General features: G+C 40.0%; 1 protein-coding gene across 2 annotated transcripts in view; it reads left to right on the forward strand.

Annotated features, from left to right (window-relative positions):
• Nucleotides 1-19847, forward strand: part of dnah5l (dynein, axonemal, heavy chain 5 like) — a 297168-nt gene that overhangs the window by 239651 nt on the left and 37670 nt on the right. For both annotated transcript variants that reach the window (XM_072253688.1, XM_072253689.1), the window contains exons 72-73: nucleotides 389-577; nucleotides 11671-11803. In XM_072253688.1, coding sequence (XP_072109789.1) covers nucleotides 389-577; nucleotides 11671-11803 — 322 coding nt within the window. The remainder of the gene's footprint in view (nucleotides 1-388; nucleotides 578-11670; nucleotides 11804-19847) is intronic.

Below are 19847 nucleotides of genomic sequence, written 5' to 3' on the forward strand. Positions count from 1 at the left end.
AATGCTGGAGGAGATCAGCAGGCCAGGCAGCATCTATGGAAAAGAGTACAGTCTACGTTTCGGGCTGAGACCCTTCAGCAGGACTCTTTTCCATAGATGCTGTCTGGCCTGCTGAGTTCCTCCAGCATTTTGTGTGTGCTGTTTGGATTTCCAGCATCTGCAGATTTTTTCTTTGTCTGCGAATTTACATTTTTTGTCTTATTGTATATGCATGCTTCAACAAGTATGTGTAAATCATTGTAACAGGGGAAAATATGTTAGTTTTTTAGAACTGAAAATTGTATACCACTCACTGCAAAATTCCCATTTTTAACATTAATGGGAAACTTGAAATCTACTTTACCACTTAATGTAACAAAAAAGCATTTATAATATTTTATCCTTTTAGGTATTTGGACTTCATTCAAATGCAGATATAACTTATCAGACTAACATGGCAAATGAGACTCTGAATACAATAGTCAACATCCAACCAAAGGACAGTGGTGGTGGCGGAGGAGAGACTAGAGAAAGCACCGTACAACGGCTTGCAAATGAAATGCTGGAAAAGCTGCCACCAGACTATATCCCACATGAGGTAAAATATGAATCACTTCTGATTTTCAGCTTTTCTTTTGAGAAGAAATAACATCATAAAATGTCTTTTGGTGAACTAATTGCTGTTGTATTGATATCATTTTGAAATTAATTGTCAATTCCTGTGCAAATGTGAAAAGACATTCCGTCTGACATAATCATAGAATTGAACAGCAAAGGAAAAGGCCCTATGGCCCATGCTTGCCAAGATGTATATCCAAGCTAGTCCTATTTCCCAGCATTTGACTCATGTCCCTCTAAATACTAATCATCCATATATCTGTCCATATACTTCTTAAATGTATCTAATCTAATCTGAATCACTTCCTCTATCAGCTGCTTCCATATATCTACCACCTGCTGGGTAAAAAAAAATTCCCTCAGATTTATTTTAAACCTTTCACCTCTAACCTTAAAACTACATGCTGTAGTTCTTGATTATCCAACCTTGACAATAAGGCTGCTCACCCTATCTATGCCCCACATGATTTAATAAACTTCTATGAGATCACTCCTCAATCTCCTAAACTCCTGCCTATCTAACCTCTCCCTAGAAATCAGTCCCTCAATCCCTGCTAACATCCTTGTAGATCTATTTTGCATTCTTTCCAGTTAAATTACATCTTTCCTATAACAGGGTGACCAAAATTAACACAGTAATCCAAGTGTGACCTCATTAATGTCTCGTACAATTGTAAAATAACCACCTAGCTTCTATATTCAGTGTGCTGACTGATAAAAGTCAACATGCAAAAGCATCCTTCCTTGCCCTATCTACCAGTGGCTCTTCTTTCCTTTTCTTCACCTTCTGAAGCCCATCACCCCTACTGGGGCATAGACCATCGACGGCAGCTCGCCAGAATCATTTGTCCTGTGTCAGCCTTTCAAGTTTTCCCAGGCGTAACCCATCTCCTTGGTGTACCCTTCCTCTCCCAGCGATGAAGTCTTTGTAGCTTTGGTTGATGTTTCTGTAGCACTGGGTCTTTTACGGGATGGGGTTGCTAGCCCTATGCCCAACCCTCCTTCGGTCACAGCTGGGTTTGCGACTGTCCATGGCGGGGTTACGTCTCCATTTTAAGGAAACTGTATACCTGTATTTTGAGGCCCTTCTGTTCTGCAACAGTACCCAAAGCCCTTACATTCAATGTCACTTGATCCATCCTTCTAAAATATAACACTTTGCACTTATCAGAATTAAATTCCGTTTGCCACTCGTCACTCAAGTTGTTATATACAGTAGATGACAAATAAGTGGGCCCAGCACCAACTATTGGGGCAGACCACTATACACAGATGTCTGAGAAACATTCTTTCAGTATCCTATTCTGTCCGATAAATGTTATACCCAGATTACTAACTCTCCCTGGGTGCCATGTGATCTATAGCACTGTGCAAATGTCTTAGGCACATATATATACTACAGTACTGTAGTAATTTTATGTATTGGACTGTACAGCTGTCACACAAAAAAAAACAAATTTCATGACACACAATACTGTGTAAAAGTCTTAGGCACATGTAAAAAAATTCTATAAAGCAAACATGCTTTCAAAAATAATGAAATGAAAAGTTTTTAAATAACAAAAAGGTTACTATAAAGAGCAGTAAACAGAGAAAAACTAAATCAAATCAATATTTAGTGTGACCACCCTTTGCCTTTAAGACTGCATCAATTCTCTTAGATACACTATTGTGCAGTTTTATAAGAAAATAGGTTACTCCAATCACCTTGGAGACCTTGCCACAGTTCTTCTGCAGGAATCCCAGACAGCCTTGAGATGTTGAGGTCAGGGATCCATGGAGGCCATACCATCTGTTGCAGAACTCCTTGTTCTTCTTTTAACTAAAGATATTTCTTTATGACCTTGGCTGTGTGTTCGGAGTCATTGTCCTGCTGCAGAATGAAGTTGCAACTGATCAGATGCCTCTCAGGTGCTATTGTGTGACGGATGAGAACTTGCTTCTACTTCTCAGCATTGAAGATTCCATTAAACCTGATCAGATCACCAATTCCAGTCGCAGGAGTGCAACCCCAAACCTACAGGAAACCTTCACCATGCTTCACGGTTAGCTGTATGAAGCTCTCTCCAGCTCTTCTACGGTCAAACTGCCTGCTGCTTGAGCCAAAAATTTCAAATTTTGTCTTGTCAGTCCAAAGCACTTGCTGCCATTGTTCAACAACTCAGTCCTTGTGTTTTCTGTGCATAGGTAAGTCTCTTGACTTTGTTTCCACTTTGGAGGAATGGCTATTTGGCAGCAACTCTTCCATGAAGACCACTTCTGACAGGACCTCTACGGACTGTAGAGAGGTGAACTTAGGTAGTAGTTTCTGTGAGTTCAGAGCTGATAGTAGTGCTGGGCTTCTGACTTAGAAGGGATGTCAACTTGATGTGTCTCCTATCTGCTGTACTCAGTTTCTGTGGCAGATGACTGCATTTCTGGTCCTCAATCTTGCCCATTTCTTAATGCTTCTTCAGAAGAGCTTGGACAACACACCTTGAAACTCCTGTCTGCAGCAAAATTTCTGCTTGGGAGAGACACTTTGTGTCTTGTTGCTATACTCATTCTTGCCATGATGTAAGAATCAATAATTTGAAGGTTAAACTGTCACATCTGCTACACCATCACCTTTCAGTCGGGTTTTCCTTTCTCCAGTTTGATTCCTTTTACACCCATTTCTGTGTCAGTTAATCAGTTTAGTTCATTCAACTCATTATGTCATTGATCATTAGCATCCTGTTTGTTATATTTGTTTAATTGTACACTGGGCTGTATACCTACAAAGTAATCAAGTTTTTATTTGAAAAGTGGTTTATTAGTTAATATATCACTTTTTTAAGAAAATACAAAAAATTCTCTGCAACATTTAACATTTTGGAAAATGAATGTTTAGAAATCTAAAATTTGCTCTTTTCTACTGACTCACTAATACAGAAGATAAAAACTAAACATCTAAAACAAAATTTACATAAAAATGCAGGATGCCTAAGACTTTTGCACAGTACTGTGATAATAAACCTGATTCTGATATAAGACCATAAGGTATAGGACCAGAATTAGGCCATTTGGCCAAAATAGCTGATCTATTTTCCTCACTGCTCCAGTCCCCTGCCTTTTCCCCATATCCCTTTATACCCTGACTAATCAAGAATCTATCAACCCCTGCTTAAAATATACCCAATGATTTGGCTTCCAAAGCCACACGTCACAATAAATTCCATAGATTCACCACTCTGGCGGAAGAAGTTCCACCTCATCTCCATCCTAAATGGATGTCACTCTATTCTGAGGCTGTATCCTCATGTCTTAGATTCCCCCACCATAGGAGGCAAATTCTCCACATCCACTTCTGTTGAAGCCCTTCAACAGTCAATAGGTTTCAATGAGATCCCCATTCACACAGGCCCAGAGCCATCAAGTGCTCCTCATATGAAAAGCCTTTCAATCCCCAAATCATTTTTCTGACCCTTCTTTGAACACGCTCCACTGTAAGCATATTCTTTCTTAGATAAAATGCCCAAAACTGCTCACAATACTCCAAGTGAAACCTCACCAGTGCTTTATAAACCCTCAACAATACATCCTTGCTTTTATATTCTAGTCCTTTCGAAATGAATGTTAACATTGCACTTGCCTTCCTCACTACCAGCTCAACCTGAAATTAACCTTTAGGGAATCCTGCAGTAGGATTCAGATTTTTGAATTTTCTCTCCATTTAGACAACAGTCTAAGCTTTTATTTCTTCTACCAAAGGGCATGACTATACACTTCCTGACACTATTCCATTTGCCACTGGTGTTGGTATCTAATGTGGTCTGAGAGTTGGAAGGGGACAGGGAGATAGAATGAATCATGATTGGGAAAAAGGAAAAGGAAAGAGGAATGGCACAAAACACTGGAGAGACATTCTGTAATGATCAATAAACTAATTGTTTGGAATCAAACAACCTTGCCTGGTGTCTCAGGGCTGGGTGTGTCTGTACCCACAGCACCTCCACACCACCCGTGGCACTCCTTCACTACCACGTCCTACATCCTGCATGCAGCGCTCTTCCCTCGCCATTCCCAATATCCTTTGCTCCCCCCAGATTTACAAACTGGCTTTCTGCCGGTACTGTGCAAAATTCTTAGGCACTCTAGCTATATACAATCAAAGGTGGTGATGAATCAGCATATAGGAGGATGACTGAAAACCTGGCTGAGTGGTGCTACAGCAACAACCTCTCACTCAATGTCAGTATGACCAAGGAGCTGATTATCAACTTCAAAAGGAGAAAAGCAGAAGGCCTTGAACCAGAAGTTTGCGAAGATTGGCATGTCATCTCAAAATTTGCCAAACTGCTATAGATGTGTAATTGAGAGTATATTGACTGGCTGCATCATAGTCTGGTATGGAAACACCGATGCCCTTGAATGGAAAATCCTCCAGAGGTTAGTGGATACAGCTCAGTTCATCACGGATAAAGCCCACCCCACCATGAGTATATCCACATGGAGCACTGTCACAGGAAAGCATATCTATCATCAGAAACCCCCACCAACTAGGCCATGCTCTCTTCTTGCTGCTGCCATCAGAAAGGAGATATTGAAGCCTCAAAACCCATGCCACCAGGTATAGGGATAGTTATTACCCCTCAGCCATCAGGCTCCTGATCCAGTGGAAATAACTTCACTGAACTGTTCCTACAACCTATAGATTCACTTTCAAGGACTCTTCTTCTCATGTTCTCGATATATATTGCAGATTCATATAACATTATTATTTTGCTTTTTTTTTTGTATCTTTGTATTTACTGAGTATGCCCACATGAAAATGAATCTCAATGTTGCATATAGTGTCATATATCTACCTTGATAATAAATTTATTTTGAACTTTGAAATTTATCATATCATCAGAAAACACAATCAAGTATGAACAAATGTGTCCATGCACAAAGCCATGTTCGCTATCCCTAATTATTACCTGTCTTTCCAAATGTAAGTCTATCTTATTCCTCAGAATGTTTCCCAGTAAATTACCTACTAGTCTATAATTACTAGGTCTATCTTTGTTGCCCTTCTTAAATAAAGGCACAAAATTTGCTCATCTCCAGTCTACTTGCCAGAGGATAGGTATGTTACAAATATTTCAGTGAGGTCTCCCACAATTTCTTCTCTAGCTCCCCATGGTGTTTTTGGATATACGTCATTCAGACTTGGAGATTTGTCTAACTTTGTACACCTTAAGACATGGAATAGCTCTTCTACCGTAACATGGACAGTTCACAGAACATCTCAATTAACTTTGCCACGTTCACAAGTCTTCACATCTTTCTTCATGGTAAAAACAGAAGGGAAATACACATTGAGAAAGTGTTCAGCTCCTGCAGCTCCACGCATAAATCTATGCTGTTGGTCTTTGAGGCACCCTGCTCTCTCTCTAGGCACTCTTTTTCCATTAATATTCTTAAAAAATCTTTTAGGATTCTCTTTAATTTTCTCAGTTAGAGCCATCTCATCCCCTCTTTTCACATTCATAGTTTTCCTTTTCAGAGTACTCTGGAATCCTTTATGCACATATCTCCAGAGATTCATTTGAATCTGGAAGCCTCTTTCTGACCTTAGCCTCCTTCTTTTACTTGGCCAATGTTACAACAACCTTTGTTATCTAAAGTTCCCAATTCCTTTGCTTTTTACTGTAACAGAACATGTACTTCTTGATCTCCTACTATCTCACTTTTGAAAACTCCCCACTTGCTGCAGGGCCCTTTGCCAGCAAACAACATAGCTCAACCAGCCTCTGCAATCTTCTGTCTAATGTTGTCATATGTTGCCTTTCCCTGGTGCAGATTCCCTTTGCATAACTACTTTGAAAACTAATAGAATTATGGTCACTGGTTCCAAAAAGTGGCTGCGCTGCCATGACCTTGGTCTCTTACCCTATCTTTTATCCAAAGGGTAGATCAAGGTTTGCACCTCCCTAGTGGGGTCTTCTAAATACAGCCTGAAGAAACTTCCCTGAACACACTGGATAAATTCTATCCCATCTAGGCCTTTAACATTACAGCATTCTCATTCAATGTTAGGAAGATTAAAATCTCCTATGAAGACCTATGAAATCTCCTATGACGTTGTATTATTCTTACAACTCTCTGTAATTTCCCTGCACCTTCGGTGCTCTAATTCCTGAGAATTATTTTGAAGAACTGTAGTACAACTCCAACAAGGTGATCTTCCTCTTGTATTTCTCAGTTCCACCCTTAAAACCGCACTATTTAATTCTTCAGTAATATCATCTCCAGCCACTGCTGTGATGTTCTCTTTTATTAAATAAACCAAGTTCACCTCTGTCCCTGTATTGCCTAAAGCACCTGTATCCCAGAATATTTTCTTTCTCAATGTATGAGCCAAGCCATTCTTTATCAATAGATGACTGGGCTCCTTCATTGAGAAGGAAATTCTTAATCTTTAGACTAAGTATCTTAAACTGATCTACATAGAGTTATACAGCTTGGAAAACAATCCTTCAGAACAATACTTCCATGCCAACCAAGGAGTCAACCTGAGCTATTGGCATTTGACTGTATTTGGTCCATATCCCTTTAGACCTTTCCTCTCCAAGTACTCATACAAATGTATTTTCAATGTTGTAATTGTTGCTGCCGTTATCAACTGTTCTGACTTTGTCCCGCTCCCATTAGGGAGCAGGCAAAGTAGCATCCACACCAGGAACATCAGACTCAGAAACAGATACTTTCTGCATGCAGCAAGTCTGACCAATACCACTGCCCACTAACCCACCCCTCCATGTGTCCCCGCCACCAGAACATACTCATTTCCTGTCAGTCACCTTACGTACGGACATTCCTGTGCCTAGCATCACTTTATGGACATACAGTCAATCTATGTATATAACATCTTATATTTATTTTTGTGGTTACATACCCCATAATGGGTTAAAGAACCAGCAGAAATGGAAAATACCTTTAGTCTGGTATTGCTTTTAAATAATGCTATTTTATTTAGTTACTGCGCAATACAGTAATAAATAACCAGATAAATCAATTAACCCTAACCCTAAGTCTAAATTTAGAAAAATTTGTGCATATATAATTGTGGAAATATTTCTAACCCAAACTTCTTCAAGCTTAGGTGGTAATTGGATACAGTCTGACGGTGGAATGTAAGATAGTTCAGTTCAATGCTCAGGTTAATTAATGAGAGATATTTGTAATCCAAAGGCGAATGTTGCGAGAAGGCAATTATGTCGATATTCCACAGATTCCACGACAGCAATACAAAATAACAATAGTATTAGGTTTTATCTCCGAAGTTGTTCCACTCCACACACAAAATATCACCAACAGTGATCTTCAACGAATATGCTTTCAACATGAGTGGCACCACATCCGAATTCAGCTACGGGACATCCCAAAGTGGTGGCCACAGGATACTCCAACAGAATCCACGTATGGATTATCACCAACAGTAGCCTATCACTAAGGTACCGTCTTCAAGTGGTAAAACTACCAACCCAGGCAAGGATTATCACACACAGGTAGTTTCCACACAAGGTTATCCCAAACACACAACTGTGATAGCCACTTATCCAGTTCCACGACATACGAAATAACTCCAACGGTGATTTGTCACGGGGTGCCTTCCTTCAGTGAACTACCACACCTAAATAAGGGTAAGACACAAGTGGTATTCACAAAGGTACTCCCCTCACCAGAGAACCCACTCCTGTGGATTAACTGAGTGACAGTCACACCTTTGTGTTCAAATGGAACTCAACCTCACCCTCACGGGCTACTTAGAGAGAGAGTCTCTTTGTCACTAGTTTTCTTCTGTTTCAAACCTATCTCTCCTCGCTTCTCTTCCTGCAAATTTGTTGTAGTTGCAGAAAACTTGTGAGAGTCATTTATCAATACTCAGGATTGATCTCAACTCACCCCTTTTGGGCTACTGAGAGTTTAAACCAGGACCTCACTCACTGGTATCTTTCATTGATCGAATCCATCTTAACTCTGAGCATGTCTGTAACTGTCCTTGTAAAAAGTAAACACGCTGCAGAGAAACCATAACATGAGCTGAAAGGCAGACTTCGCCCCTCTCCCTCTCAGCAAAACTCCAAAAGTTAGTCTGAGTTCTCTCTTGTGCCTTAAAGTGACAGTCCACGGCAAAAAGGAACCCTAGGGGTGCATAACATTGTTATCATTGTGTTCTGTATTATATTGTATTTTTTGTGCTTCATTGGATCCAGAGTAGCCATTATTTTGTTGTTCTTTACACTTCTGTTCTGAAAATGATATTAAACAAATTTGAACCATTATCCATTACCTTTTGTGTGAAAAGCTTGTCTCTGACAAGCTTAAATCTTTTTCCTTTTATTTAAACCTAAGCCTTCCAGTTTTAATATCCCCTACCCTAGGAAAAAGACAGACAATCCATTTTTCTATGACCCTTGTGATTTTATTGAACTCTTTAAGATCACCCCTCATTTTCCTTTGTCCAGGAGAAATAGTCCCAACCTACCCAGTCTCTCCTCATAACTCAAGCCCTTTGTTCTTGGTACCATCTTTTTGAATCTTTTATGTACTCTCTCAAGTTTAATTGCAATCTTCCTATGGTACAGTAACCACAATTATATATGACGTTCCAAGTGTGGTCTCACTAATATCTTGCACAAATCTACAAGATATATACAGGAATATATGTTTATATGGTTTTTTTTTCTTTTTAGTAGTTTGAACTTGTCATCTTGTCCACTTATCATGGATTAATTTTGAAGGGAGATCTGTATTTATTTAGTTACCAAATCTAATACAGTACTACGATCTGGACATCTTTCAGTAACATCCTAACAAAAACTGAAAATCCTCATTTTCATCTTGGCATGGCCTAACCATAGCAGAGTATTTTAGTGTCTTTAGATTTAATAAAGTTGGATTCTGCTTCAATAAAATGAGTGATAAATATGTTTCTGACAGAAGTCCTTGGGGAACTCAGCAGTTGATATCCTTTCCTGATCCAACTTTAATATAGCTTCCATAATTCATGGCTACCTTTCTTCACCAAATTTTAAACCATTCACTGCTTTAAGATGAGCTGCATTTTATATGAAACTTCAGTGAGGGCATAATGGAAATCAAACATATAGTGCTGAGAAATTAATTTGCAGGTGGTAGCATTAAACAATTGCTATAGTTTTTGTGTATATACAGTTCACTTAATGGTAATGAGCAATTATGAATTTCTAAGCATGTATATTTTAGAGTATTCTTAACAAGAACATCAATAATAATAATGTACTCACTAATTTGGAACAGAAATAGGCCACTCAGCCCATTAAGTTAATCTTTCATTTATTAAAACCATGGGTAGCTTTGATTGTGTTGGTTTTGCAACAGAGAAATACTTATGTGATTTAAACTTGTAAATGAGGGCATGTAGCATGTACGAACAAAATTATGTAGGGATAGCTTTTTGTATTCATTGAATTATTGAGGTTCCACAACTTTTCAGAAGCTTGTGTTGTTATTTTTTCTCATGCTAATCCACAATTGAATAGATTTATAAAATTCAGTTTCATAATTTATAATTACGGATACTGAAGTATTAGCCTAGTTCAGTACCCTAATCACTACCACAAACACTTTGCAATGATATTTATGTTTCTTCTTTAATCAGATATGGTAATTTTACTTGGATTGTTCCTATTTAGAAGCAAGAAGAATAATTTGTCCTCGTGTTTGTTTCTGAATTCATGGAAGAAAATAATAATAAAACTCGATGTCTGTTTTGTTTTATATTTCTGCCCCATTAACACTCGATTGTGACAGATAAGAAATGTGAATTAGTCAAACTGATCAAAGAATTGGAAATGTACAGCAGAAGTTTCTGATTAATATAAGTGATTTGGACTCGGATGTTGAGGATACATTCTCATAAATCTGAAAAAAGAATGTTTAGAAAATAATGAGGATTATTACATTTTTCAACAAGACATTGGAAGGTTAGCAGAGTAGCATAAAATGGAAGATGCGTTTTACTATGATAAAGTATGATGAATAAGAATGAGAATGGCCTAAGGTTAAACTAGAGATTGGAAAGACTAAAACAGAGTATGAAATAGCCTGCTGCATATAATAACTGAACTGAGCTCTCAAGGGATATGTGTCGGATCAGAGCTATGGAAATTACATATTTGTACAGTCTGGATAATGCAGATTGTATTTGGGTATGTTTGTTTTTGACGGTTCAACTCTATTTCTTAAAGAATTTTTAACATAGTAAATATTTTCAGTGTTATTTCATTGCAACACATTTTCTAAGCATTTGCTTGTTAGGGAAAAGGTTGCATGTGAACTCAAATCCTTAGTAAAACTTTGTGTTATCAAATTTCTTATCCATATTATTTGCACAATTGCTGCAGTACAACCTCTATATTAAGGAAATGTCTGACAGTGAGTGGAATAATGTGTCCAATTATTTCCTACAGTAGCAAGCCAGCTAACCCAGAATGGGTTTAAAGCATCACTTTCATTGCAGCTGTTTGTGAATTACTGATTTACCTGGTACTGATCAATGCCAACATGTTCATTGTTGAAAATATTAAAATATGTTAGCAGTAAAAACAGGAAAATTTTGAAAACACTAATCAGGTCAGACAGCACCTGGGTAAGAAAAATAGATTTAATGTTTCAGATTTGTCAGATTCTTGATTTTTTATTATGTTTGCAGTAATAGTGGTTACGTCCACTGAAGTGAAATTTTACTCAGAAGTCGTGAGTGATCTCTGTAAAAGCAGTTGTTGAGCCATAGACTTTTGATATTAATAGATAATAATGCAGTGAGTATTTGCCATTATACTGAATAAAATTTATGTCACTTTTCCAGATTGACATTTTCATCATGTTTAACATATGGAAGGAATTAACGGACAATTACTTGTGTTGATATTGGATTATTTTTTGGCAAATCATTTCACAGAATGTTTGTTTTCACATCCAAAGCTATTTGAATTTTAGTAAAAGTAGATCATATGCACCTTTCTATGTTATGTATCACAGGGTGATGTAAAATAACATTATTTACACCATAATATGCAGGTAAAAGCTCGACTGCAGAAAATGGGCGCAATCCAACCAATGAACATTTTCTTACGTCAGGAAATTGATCGAATGCAACGCGTTCTTTCACGAGTTCGGAGTACACTGACAGACCTGAAATTGGCCATAGATGGTAAGATTTAATTTTCATTATCAAGGCAAGAAATCATAAAAAACTTGTTACAATATTGAACTTGTATAGAAACCAATGTTCATGTCTTTTTATTCTTTGAACTGTTTCTTAATTATACAGTAACTCTCAGTCTGTGGCTTATATCATCTTTATTGTCAGACTAAAGGTCCTATTCTTCTGAAGGAGACAATATAGTGCTCTTATGAATGCATTGCAACAGGAAAAACAATGACTTTGTGCCTATGATATCATTCTTAAAATAATGACAATAATTAAATATGTGATGAATATTCAAAACAATTTCTGTCGATATTTTCATCATATTGTTTATTGTGTTTATTTGACTACTTTATACTTTATTGTCACCAAATAATTCATACTAGAGCATACAATCATCACAGTGATATTTGATTCTGCGCTTCGTGCTCCCTGGAGTATAAATCGATAGTAAATATTAAAAATTTAAATTATAAATCATAAATAGAAAAGGGAAAGTAAGGTAGTGCAAAAAAAACAGAGAGGCAGGTCCGGATATTTGGAGGGTACGGCCCAGATCCAGGTCAGGATCCGTTCAGCAGTCTTATCACTGTTGGAAAGAAGCTGTTCCCAAATCTGGCCGTACGAGCCTTCAAGCTCCTGAACCTTCTCTCGGAGGGAAGAGGGACGAAAAGTGTGTTGGCTAGGTGGGTCATTCCTTGATTATCCTGGCAGCACTGCTCTGACAGCGTGATGTGCAAAGTGATTCCAAGGACGGAAGATTGGTTTGTGTGATGTGCTGGGCTGTGTTCACGATCTTCTGCAGTTTCTTCCGGCCTTGGACAGGACAACTTCCATACCAGGTTGTGATGCACCCTAGAAGAATGCTTTCTACAGTGCATCTATAAAAATTAGTGAGGGTTTTAGGGGACAGGCCAAATTTCTTTAGCTTTCTCAGGAAGTAAAGATGCTGGTGGGCCTTCTTGGCAGTGGACTCTGCTTGGTTAGACCAAGTCGGGTCATTTGTGATATTAGTAGAACATAGAATAGTACAGCACAGTACAGGCCCTTCGGCCCCCAATGTTATGCCAACCCTCAAACCCTGCCTCCCATATAAGCCCCCACCTTAAATTCCTCCATATACCTGTCTAGTAGTCTCTTAAACTTCACTAGTGTATCTGGCTCCACCACTGACTCAGGCAGTGCATTCCACGCCCCAACCACTCTGAGTAAAAAACCTTCCTCTAACATCCCACTTGAACTTCACACTCCTTACCTTAAAGCCATGTCCTTTTGTATTGAGCAGTGGTGCCCTGGGGAAGAGGCGCTGGCTATCCACTCTATCTATTCCTCTTATTATCTTGTACACCTCTATCATGTCTCCTCTCATCCTCCTCCTCTCCAAAGAGTAAAGCCCTAGCTCCCTTAATCTCTGATCATAATGCATACTTTCTAAACCAGGCAGCATCCTGGTAAATCTCCTCTGTACCCTTTCCAAAGCTTCCACGTCCTTCCTATAGTGAGGTGACCAGAACTGGACACAGTACTCCAAGTGTGGCCTAACCAGAGTTTTATAGAGCTGCATCATTACATCGCGACTCTTAAACTCTATCCCTTGACTTATGAAAGCTAACACCCCATAAGCTTTCTTAACTACCCTATCCACCTGTGAGGCAACTTTCAGGGATCTGTGGACATGTACCCCCAGATCCCTCTGCTCCTCCACACTTCCAACTATCCTGCCATTTACTTTGTACTCTGCCTTGGAGTTTGTCCTTCCAAAGTGTACCACCTCACACTTCTCTGGGTTGAACTCCATCTGCCACTTCTCAGCCCACTTCTGCATCCTATCAATGTCTCTCTGCAATCTTTGACAATCCTCTACACTATCTACAACACCACCAACGTTTGTGTTGTCTGCAAACTTGCCAACCCACCGTTCTACCCCCACATCAAGGTCATTAATAAAAATCACGAAAAGTAGGGGTCCCAGAACAGATCCTTCTGGGACACCACTAGTCACAATCCTCCAATCTGAATGTACTCCCTCCACCACCACCCTCTGCCTTCTACAGGCAAGCCAATTCTGAATCCACCTGGCCAAACTTCCCTGGATCCTATGCTTTCTAATTTTCTGAATAAGCCTACCATGTGGACCTTGTCAAATGCCTTACTAAAATCCATATATATCACATCCACTGCACTACCCTCATCTATATGCCTGGTCACCACCTTAAAGAACTCTATCAGGCTTGTTAGACACGATCTGCCCTTCACAAAGCATGCTGACTGTCCCTGATCAGACCATGATTCTCTAAATGCCTATAGATCCTATCTCTAAGAATCTTTTCCAACAGCTTTCCCACCACAGACGTAAGACTCACTGGTCTATAATTACCCGGACTATCCCTACTACCTTTTTTGAACAAGGGGACTACATTCGCCTCCCTCCAATCCTCCGGTACCATTCCCGTGGACAACGAGGACATAAAGATCCTAGCCAGAGGCTCAGCAATCTCTTCTCTCGCCTCGTGGAGCAGCCTGGGGAATATTCCGTCAGGCCCCGGGGACTTATCTGTCTTAATGTATTTTAACAAATCCAACACCTCCTCTCCCTTAATATCAACATTCTCCAGAACATCAACCTCACTCATATTGTCCTCACCATCATCAAGTTCCCTCTCATTGGTGAATACCGAAGAGAAGTATTCATTGAGGACCTTGCTCACTTCCACAGCCTCCAGGCACATCTTCCCACCTTTATCTATAATTGGTCCTACCTTCACTCCTGTCATCCTTTTTTTCTTCACATAATTGAAGAATGCCTTGGGGTTTTCCTTTATCCTACTTGCCAAGTCCTTCTCATGCCCCCTTCTTGCTCTTCTCAGCCCCTTCTTAAGCTTTCTTGCTTCCCTATATTCCTCAATAGACCCATCTGATCCTTGCTTCCTAAACCTCATGTATGCTGCCTTCTTCCACCTGACTAGATTTTCAACCTCACTTGTCACCCATGGTTCCTTCACCCTACCATTTTTTATCTTCCTTACCGGGACAAATTTATCCCTAACATCCCGCAAGAGATCTCTAAACATCAACCACACGTCCATAGCACATTTCCCTGCAAAAACATCATCCCAATTCACACCCGCAAGTTCTAGCCTTATAGCCTCATAATTTGCCTTTCCCCAATTAAAGATTTTCCTGTCCTCTCTGATTCTATCCTTTTCCATGTTAATGCTAAAGGCCAGGGAGTGGTGGTCACTGTCCCCCAGATGCTCACCCACTGAGAGATCTGTGACCTGACCCAGTTCATTACCTAGTACCAGATCTAGTATGGCATTCCCCCTGGTCGGCCTGTCCACATACTGTGACAGGAATCCGTCCTGGACACGCTTAACAAACTCTGCCCCATCTAAACCCTTGGAACTAATCAGGTGCCAATCAATATTAGGGAAGTTAAAGTCACCCATGATAACAACCGTGTTATTTTTGCACCTTTCCAAAATCTACCTCCCAATCTGCTCCTCTGTATCTCTGCTGCTACCAGGGGGCCTATAGAATACCCCCAAGAGTAACTGCTCCATTCCTGTTCCTGACTTCCACCCATATTGACTCAAAAGAGGATCCTGCTACATTACCCACCCTTTCTGTAGCTGTAATAGTATCCCTGACCAATAATGCCACCCCTCCTCCCCTTTTTCTGCCCTCCCTATCCCTTTTAAAGCACTGAAATCCAGGAATATTGAGAATCCATTCCTGCCCTGGTGCCAGCCAAGTCTCTGTAATGGCCACTACATCATAATTCCATGTATGTATCCAAGCTCTCAGTTCATCACCTTTGTTCCTGATGCTTCTTGCATTGAGGTACACACATTTCAGCCCTTCTACCTTGCTGTTTTTACACCATTTATTCTGCTTCTCTTTCCTCAAAGCTCTCTATATGTTAGATCTGGCTTTACTCCATGCACTTCTTTCACTGCTCTATTGCTCTGGGTCCCATCCCCCTCGCAAATTAGTTTAAACCCTCCCGAACCACGCTAGCAAACCTACCTGCAAGGATATTTCTCCCCCTCGAGTTTAGGTGCAACCCGTCCAATCTGTACAGGTCCCACCTTCCCCAGAAGAGATACCAATGATCTAAAAATCTAAAACCCTGCTCCCTGCACCAACTCCTCAGCCACGTATTCAACTGCCATCTCCTCCAATTCTTACCATCTCTGTCACGTAGCACTGGCAGCAATCCTGAGAACGCCACCCTTGAGGTCCTGTTCTTCAGCCTTCTGCCTAATTCTCGAAACTCACACTTCAGGACCTCATCCCTCTTCCTGCCTATGTCGTTGGTCCCTACATGTATCACGACTTCTGGTTGCTTTCCCCCTCATACCAGGATGTCGTGCACCCGGTCAGAGACATCCCGGACCCTGGCACCCGGGAGGCAACAAACCATGTGGGTGTCCTTTTCACGTCCACAAAATCTCCTGTCTGCTCCCCGACTATACAGTCTCCAATGACGACAGCTCTCCTCTTCTCCGTCCCACCCTTCTGCACCACAGGGTCAGTGCCGGACGCCCTGCCACCGTGGCTCACACCTGGTCGGTCGTCCCTGCCAACAGTATCCAGGAAGGTAAACTTATTATTTAGGGGAATGGCTATAGGGGTGCTCTGCACTACCTGTCTGCTCATCTTCGCTTTCCCCCCTCTGACTGTCACCCAATGACCTGCTTCCGACAGCCTAGGTGTGACTACCTTCCGGTAGCTCTCATCTATGACTGCCTCATTCTTCCTTATGAGTTGAAGGTCATCCAGTTGCTGCTTCAGATTCCTTACACGGTCTCCCAGATCGCCCAGCCATATGCACTTCTGGCAGATGTGACTCTGCGGGAGAGGGGAGTTCCCCCAAGACTGCCACACCTCACATGAGAAGCACATCACCGTCTCAGGAGACATTGTAAAAACTAACTGCGAGCTAGCTTGCCCTCCGCCTCTTCTCGTCAAAGCCTCAAATCTCCACTCCTTCACTGGCCCACTCACGCTCTGGCCGCTTTCCACTGGCTGCTTTGCTTGCGCTATCCCTCTATTTATCTGTTTTAGCTTTTCAAAATGTTTGGTCACCTGACTTCGACTGTCCAATCAGCTGCTTTCTGATGAGTCTGAGCTATTCAAATCTTGATTGTCTAATCAATGGCTTTCTGCTGATCTATTCAAATCTTAATTGACTTGATTGCACAGACCAACTGCCAAAACTGCCAGAATCTCTCGAGGAATCCTGAGGAACTTAAAGCTTTTGACCTGTTCTACTTGCGCACCACCGATGTAAATGGAGTTGTGCGGTCCGCTACTCCTTCTGAAGTCAATAACCAATTCCTTCCTCTTGCTGACTTTGAGGGATAGGTTATTGTCTTCACACCATGCCACCAGGTTCTTAATTTCCTCTCTGTATTCAAACTCATCATTACCCAGGATATGGCCTACAATTGTGGTGTCATCAGCAAACTTGTATATTGAGTTCGATGGAAATTTGATACACAATCATGGGTGTACAGTGAGTACAGCAGGGGGCTGAGTACACTATAATAGGTTTTTATGAGTACATATTTATTTACTTATATATGTTATTCTCGAATGTACCTAAATGTCTATCATATAGCTGACAAGGAAATTCCCAGATAACAGGTGTGAATGATGTTTCTGTTTGAATTGAAGTTGGTCCCCAATATCAAAGGATACGCTGAGCCATTAGGTTACAGTTTGTTCCGCACATGAATACCCGCTTTTCAACTTCTTGATCCATTTTCCATGATGCTAGTTCCACACAACATGATGGAGAATTTTCTCAGAATTTTGTCTCAGTGAGTAGTGGTTATACCTTCTAAAACTGTCATGAGTTAATTCACCTGCAGCAGGTAGGTTAATGAGGAAAAGGTCACATGTATATTTCCCTTCTGTTGGGCCTCACTGTCTTTTTTTTCTTTTCAAATCTTTTTATTGTATATATAGGAAAATTAATATGAGTACATCAAAGTAACAACACTTACAATGCCTCAAAAAAAACATTATCTTAAAGATTGAAAACAAAATTTTGTGATAACAAAAAAAACCTACTGAGCAGAAAAGTGAGAAAAAAAAGAGAACCCATTAGGTGTACAACCCTGGAGCCATGCGTCATACAAAATTCTTCTAAAAATAAACATCAAACTGCCAGAAAGAAAAGAAAATATACTAAAAAATTTTTTACAATTAGATTGTGGAAAAATTATATCAATTAACTCAAATGATAATAACGAGCAAATGAGCCCCATCTTTTCTCAAAATCAAATAAAGGTTCAAAGGTTCGACTTCTAATTTTCTCCAAACTAAGACATAGCATCACTTGACAGAACCATTGTGACAAAGTGGGAGCTGATGTATCCTTCCACTTCAACAAAATGGCCCTCCTAGCTATCAATGTAACAAATGCAATAACATGTTGGTCAGACACAGGGTCTCACTGTCTGCTACACTCTCTGACAGCTTTACCTTTCAGAAGTCAACTATTTTGTTCATTGGTGGTTCTCAATCTACTTTGGTAATGAATACTGACATACTTGCACACTCTGTGCCTATACTGCACTGCTTCTTCTTGTTTCTGTTCAACATGGAGGAGATCAAACTCATCAACCAGGGGAGGACTATTGGTTTAAAAACAGAAGGCTTACGTGCTTGACCGTATGCATGGAGTCTATATGAGGTCTGGATGCAAGCTTAAGGACTCCGTGGTCTAGTTTTCCAATATGCCAACTGCTGTGCTACCACATTTATCAGGCTGGTCCTGTTCATGGGACAGAATGTCCCCATGATCTGTGATAGAGGAGTCTAGGGCATTGGCAAAGAGACATAACTATGTGAGTCTGAAAGTGCCAGCTGTTGACTGGCCAGTCTACTGGTAGTTCTGACCAGTCTGTTGATATTTCTGAGGAGGATGTTGCAGCATTATGTTGGCTGAGGGTGTCTTCACTTTCTCCAAAACCTACAGAACTCCTCATTTGATGCTTAGTGGTCCATGTGATTTCATTCTGTGTACTGAGATGGTACAACTGAGAGGCATATGAAGCTATTTCAGAGAACATTTAAGAACCAATTACATTGTGTGTGTCTTAAGTCACATCTGTGCCAGATTACTTATGGGTGATATATTTTCTTCCCTAAAGAATTTTAGTGAACCAAATTGTTTGTTTTTTTACTGTAATCTTATATTTTTATGTTTAACATTATAGACATTAGCCTTTTAGCTCCAGATCTTTTTTATCGTTTTTTATGCGTTTCTATAATATAGCTACAGAAAAAACCATCAACAAAATAGAGATTTATACAGTGGAAAACAAACATGTCCGATATATAATTCATAACAATAAAGAAAAAGCACCCAAAATAAACTCACGTAAAATTAGTATCCTCCCCAATCTTCCACTGAAAAAAAAACCCAGGCCAACGATTTCTGCGTATAAAAGAAAAAATTATTCGGAGCATTCGACCCCACAGAGCTGTAAATATATATATAAAAACGAAAATATAATGCAGTCTACCAAAACTATAATGTAATTCACAACAAAAGACCGTAAAGCTTACAGGGAAAAAAAGCTGGAAGTAAGGGATTGTAGTACAAAAATAAGGATAAACTTAATCTAAAGAGGAGTTATGAAAGTATTCAAGAAAAGGTCCCCACACCTTATGAAACTTTATGTCCGAATTAAGAAGTAAATAATGAATCTTTTCAAGATCTAAACAGGACATAATATCACTAAGCCATTGAGCGTGAGTGGGTGGGTCAGCATCTTTCCACCTAAGAAGAACTAACTGTCTAGCCAAGAGAGAGTTAAAAGATAATGTTCAACATTTAGTTGGACTCAAGTGCATGTCTGCTTCACCCAAGGTGCCAAAAAGAGCAATCAGAGGGTTAGGTTCTAAATGACAATTAAGAATATGGGATAGAGTTGAAAAAACTTCTCTCCAGTATTTCTCTAGGCTAGGGCAGGCCCAGTACATGTGGATAGGAGAAGCCTCACCCCCTTTACACTTATCACAAACGGGC

This window comes from Mobula birostris, chromosome 3 (assembly GCF_030028105.1).
Source record: "Mobula birostris isolate sMobBir1 chromosome 3, sMobBir1.hap1, whole genome shotgun sequence".
Classification (NCBI taxonomy): Eukaryota; Metazoa; Chordata; class Chondrichthyes; order Myliobatiformes; family Myliobatidae; genus Mobula; species Mobula birostris.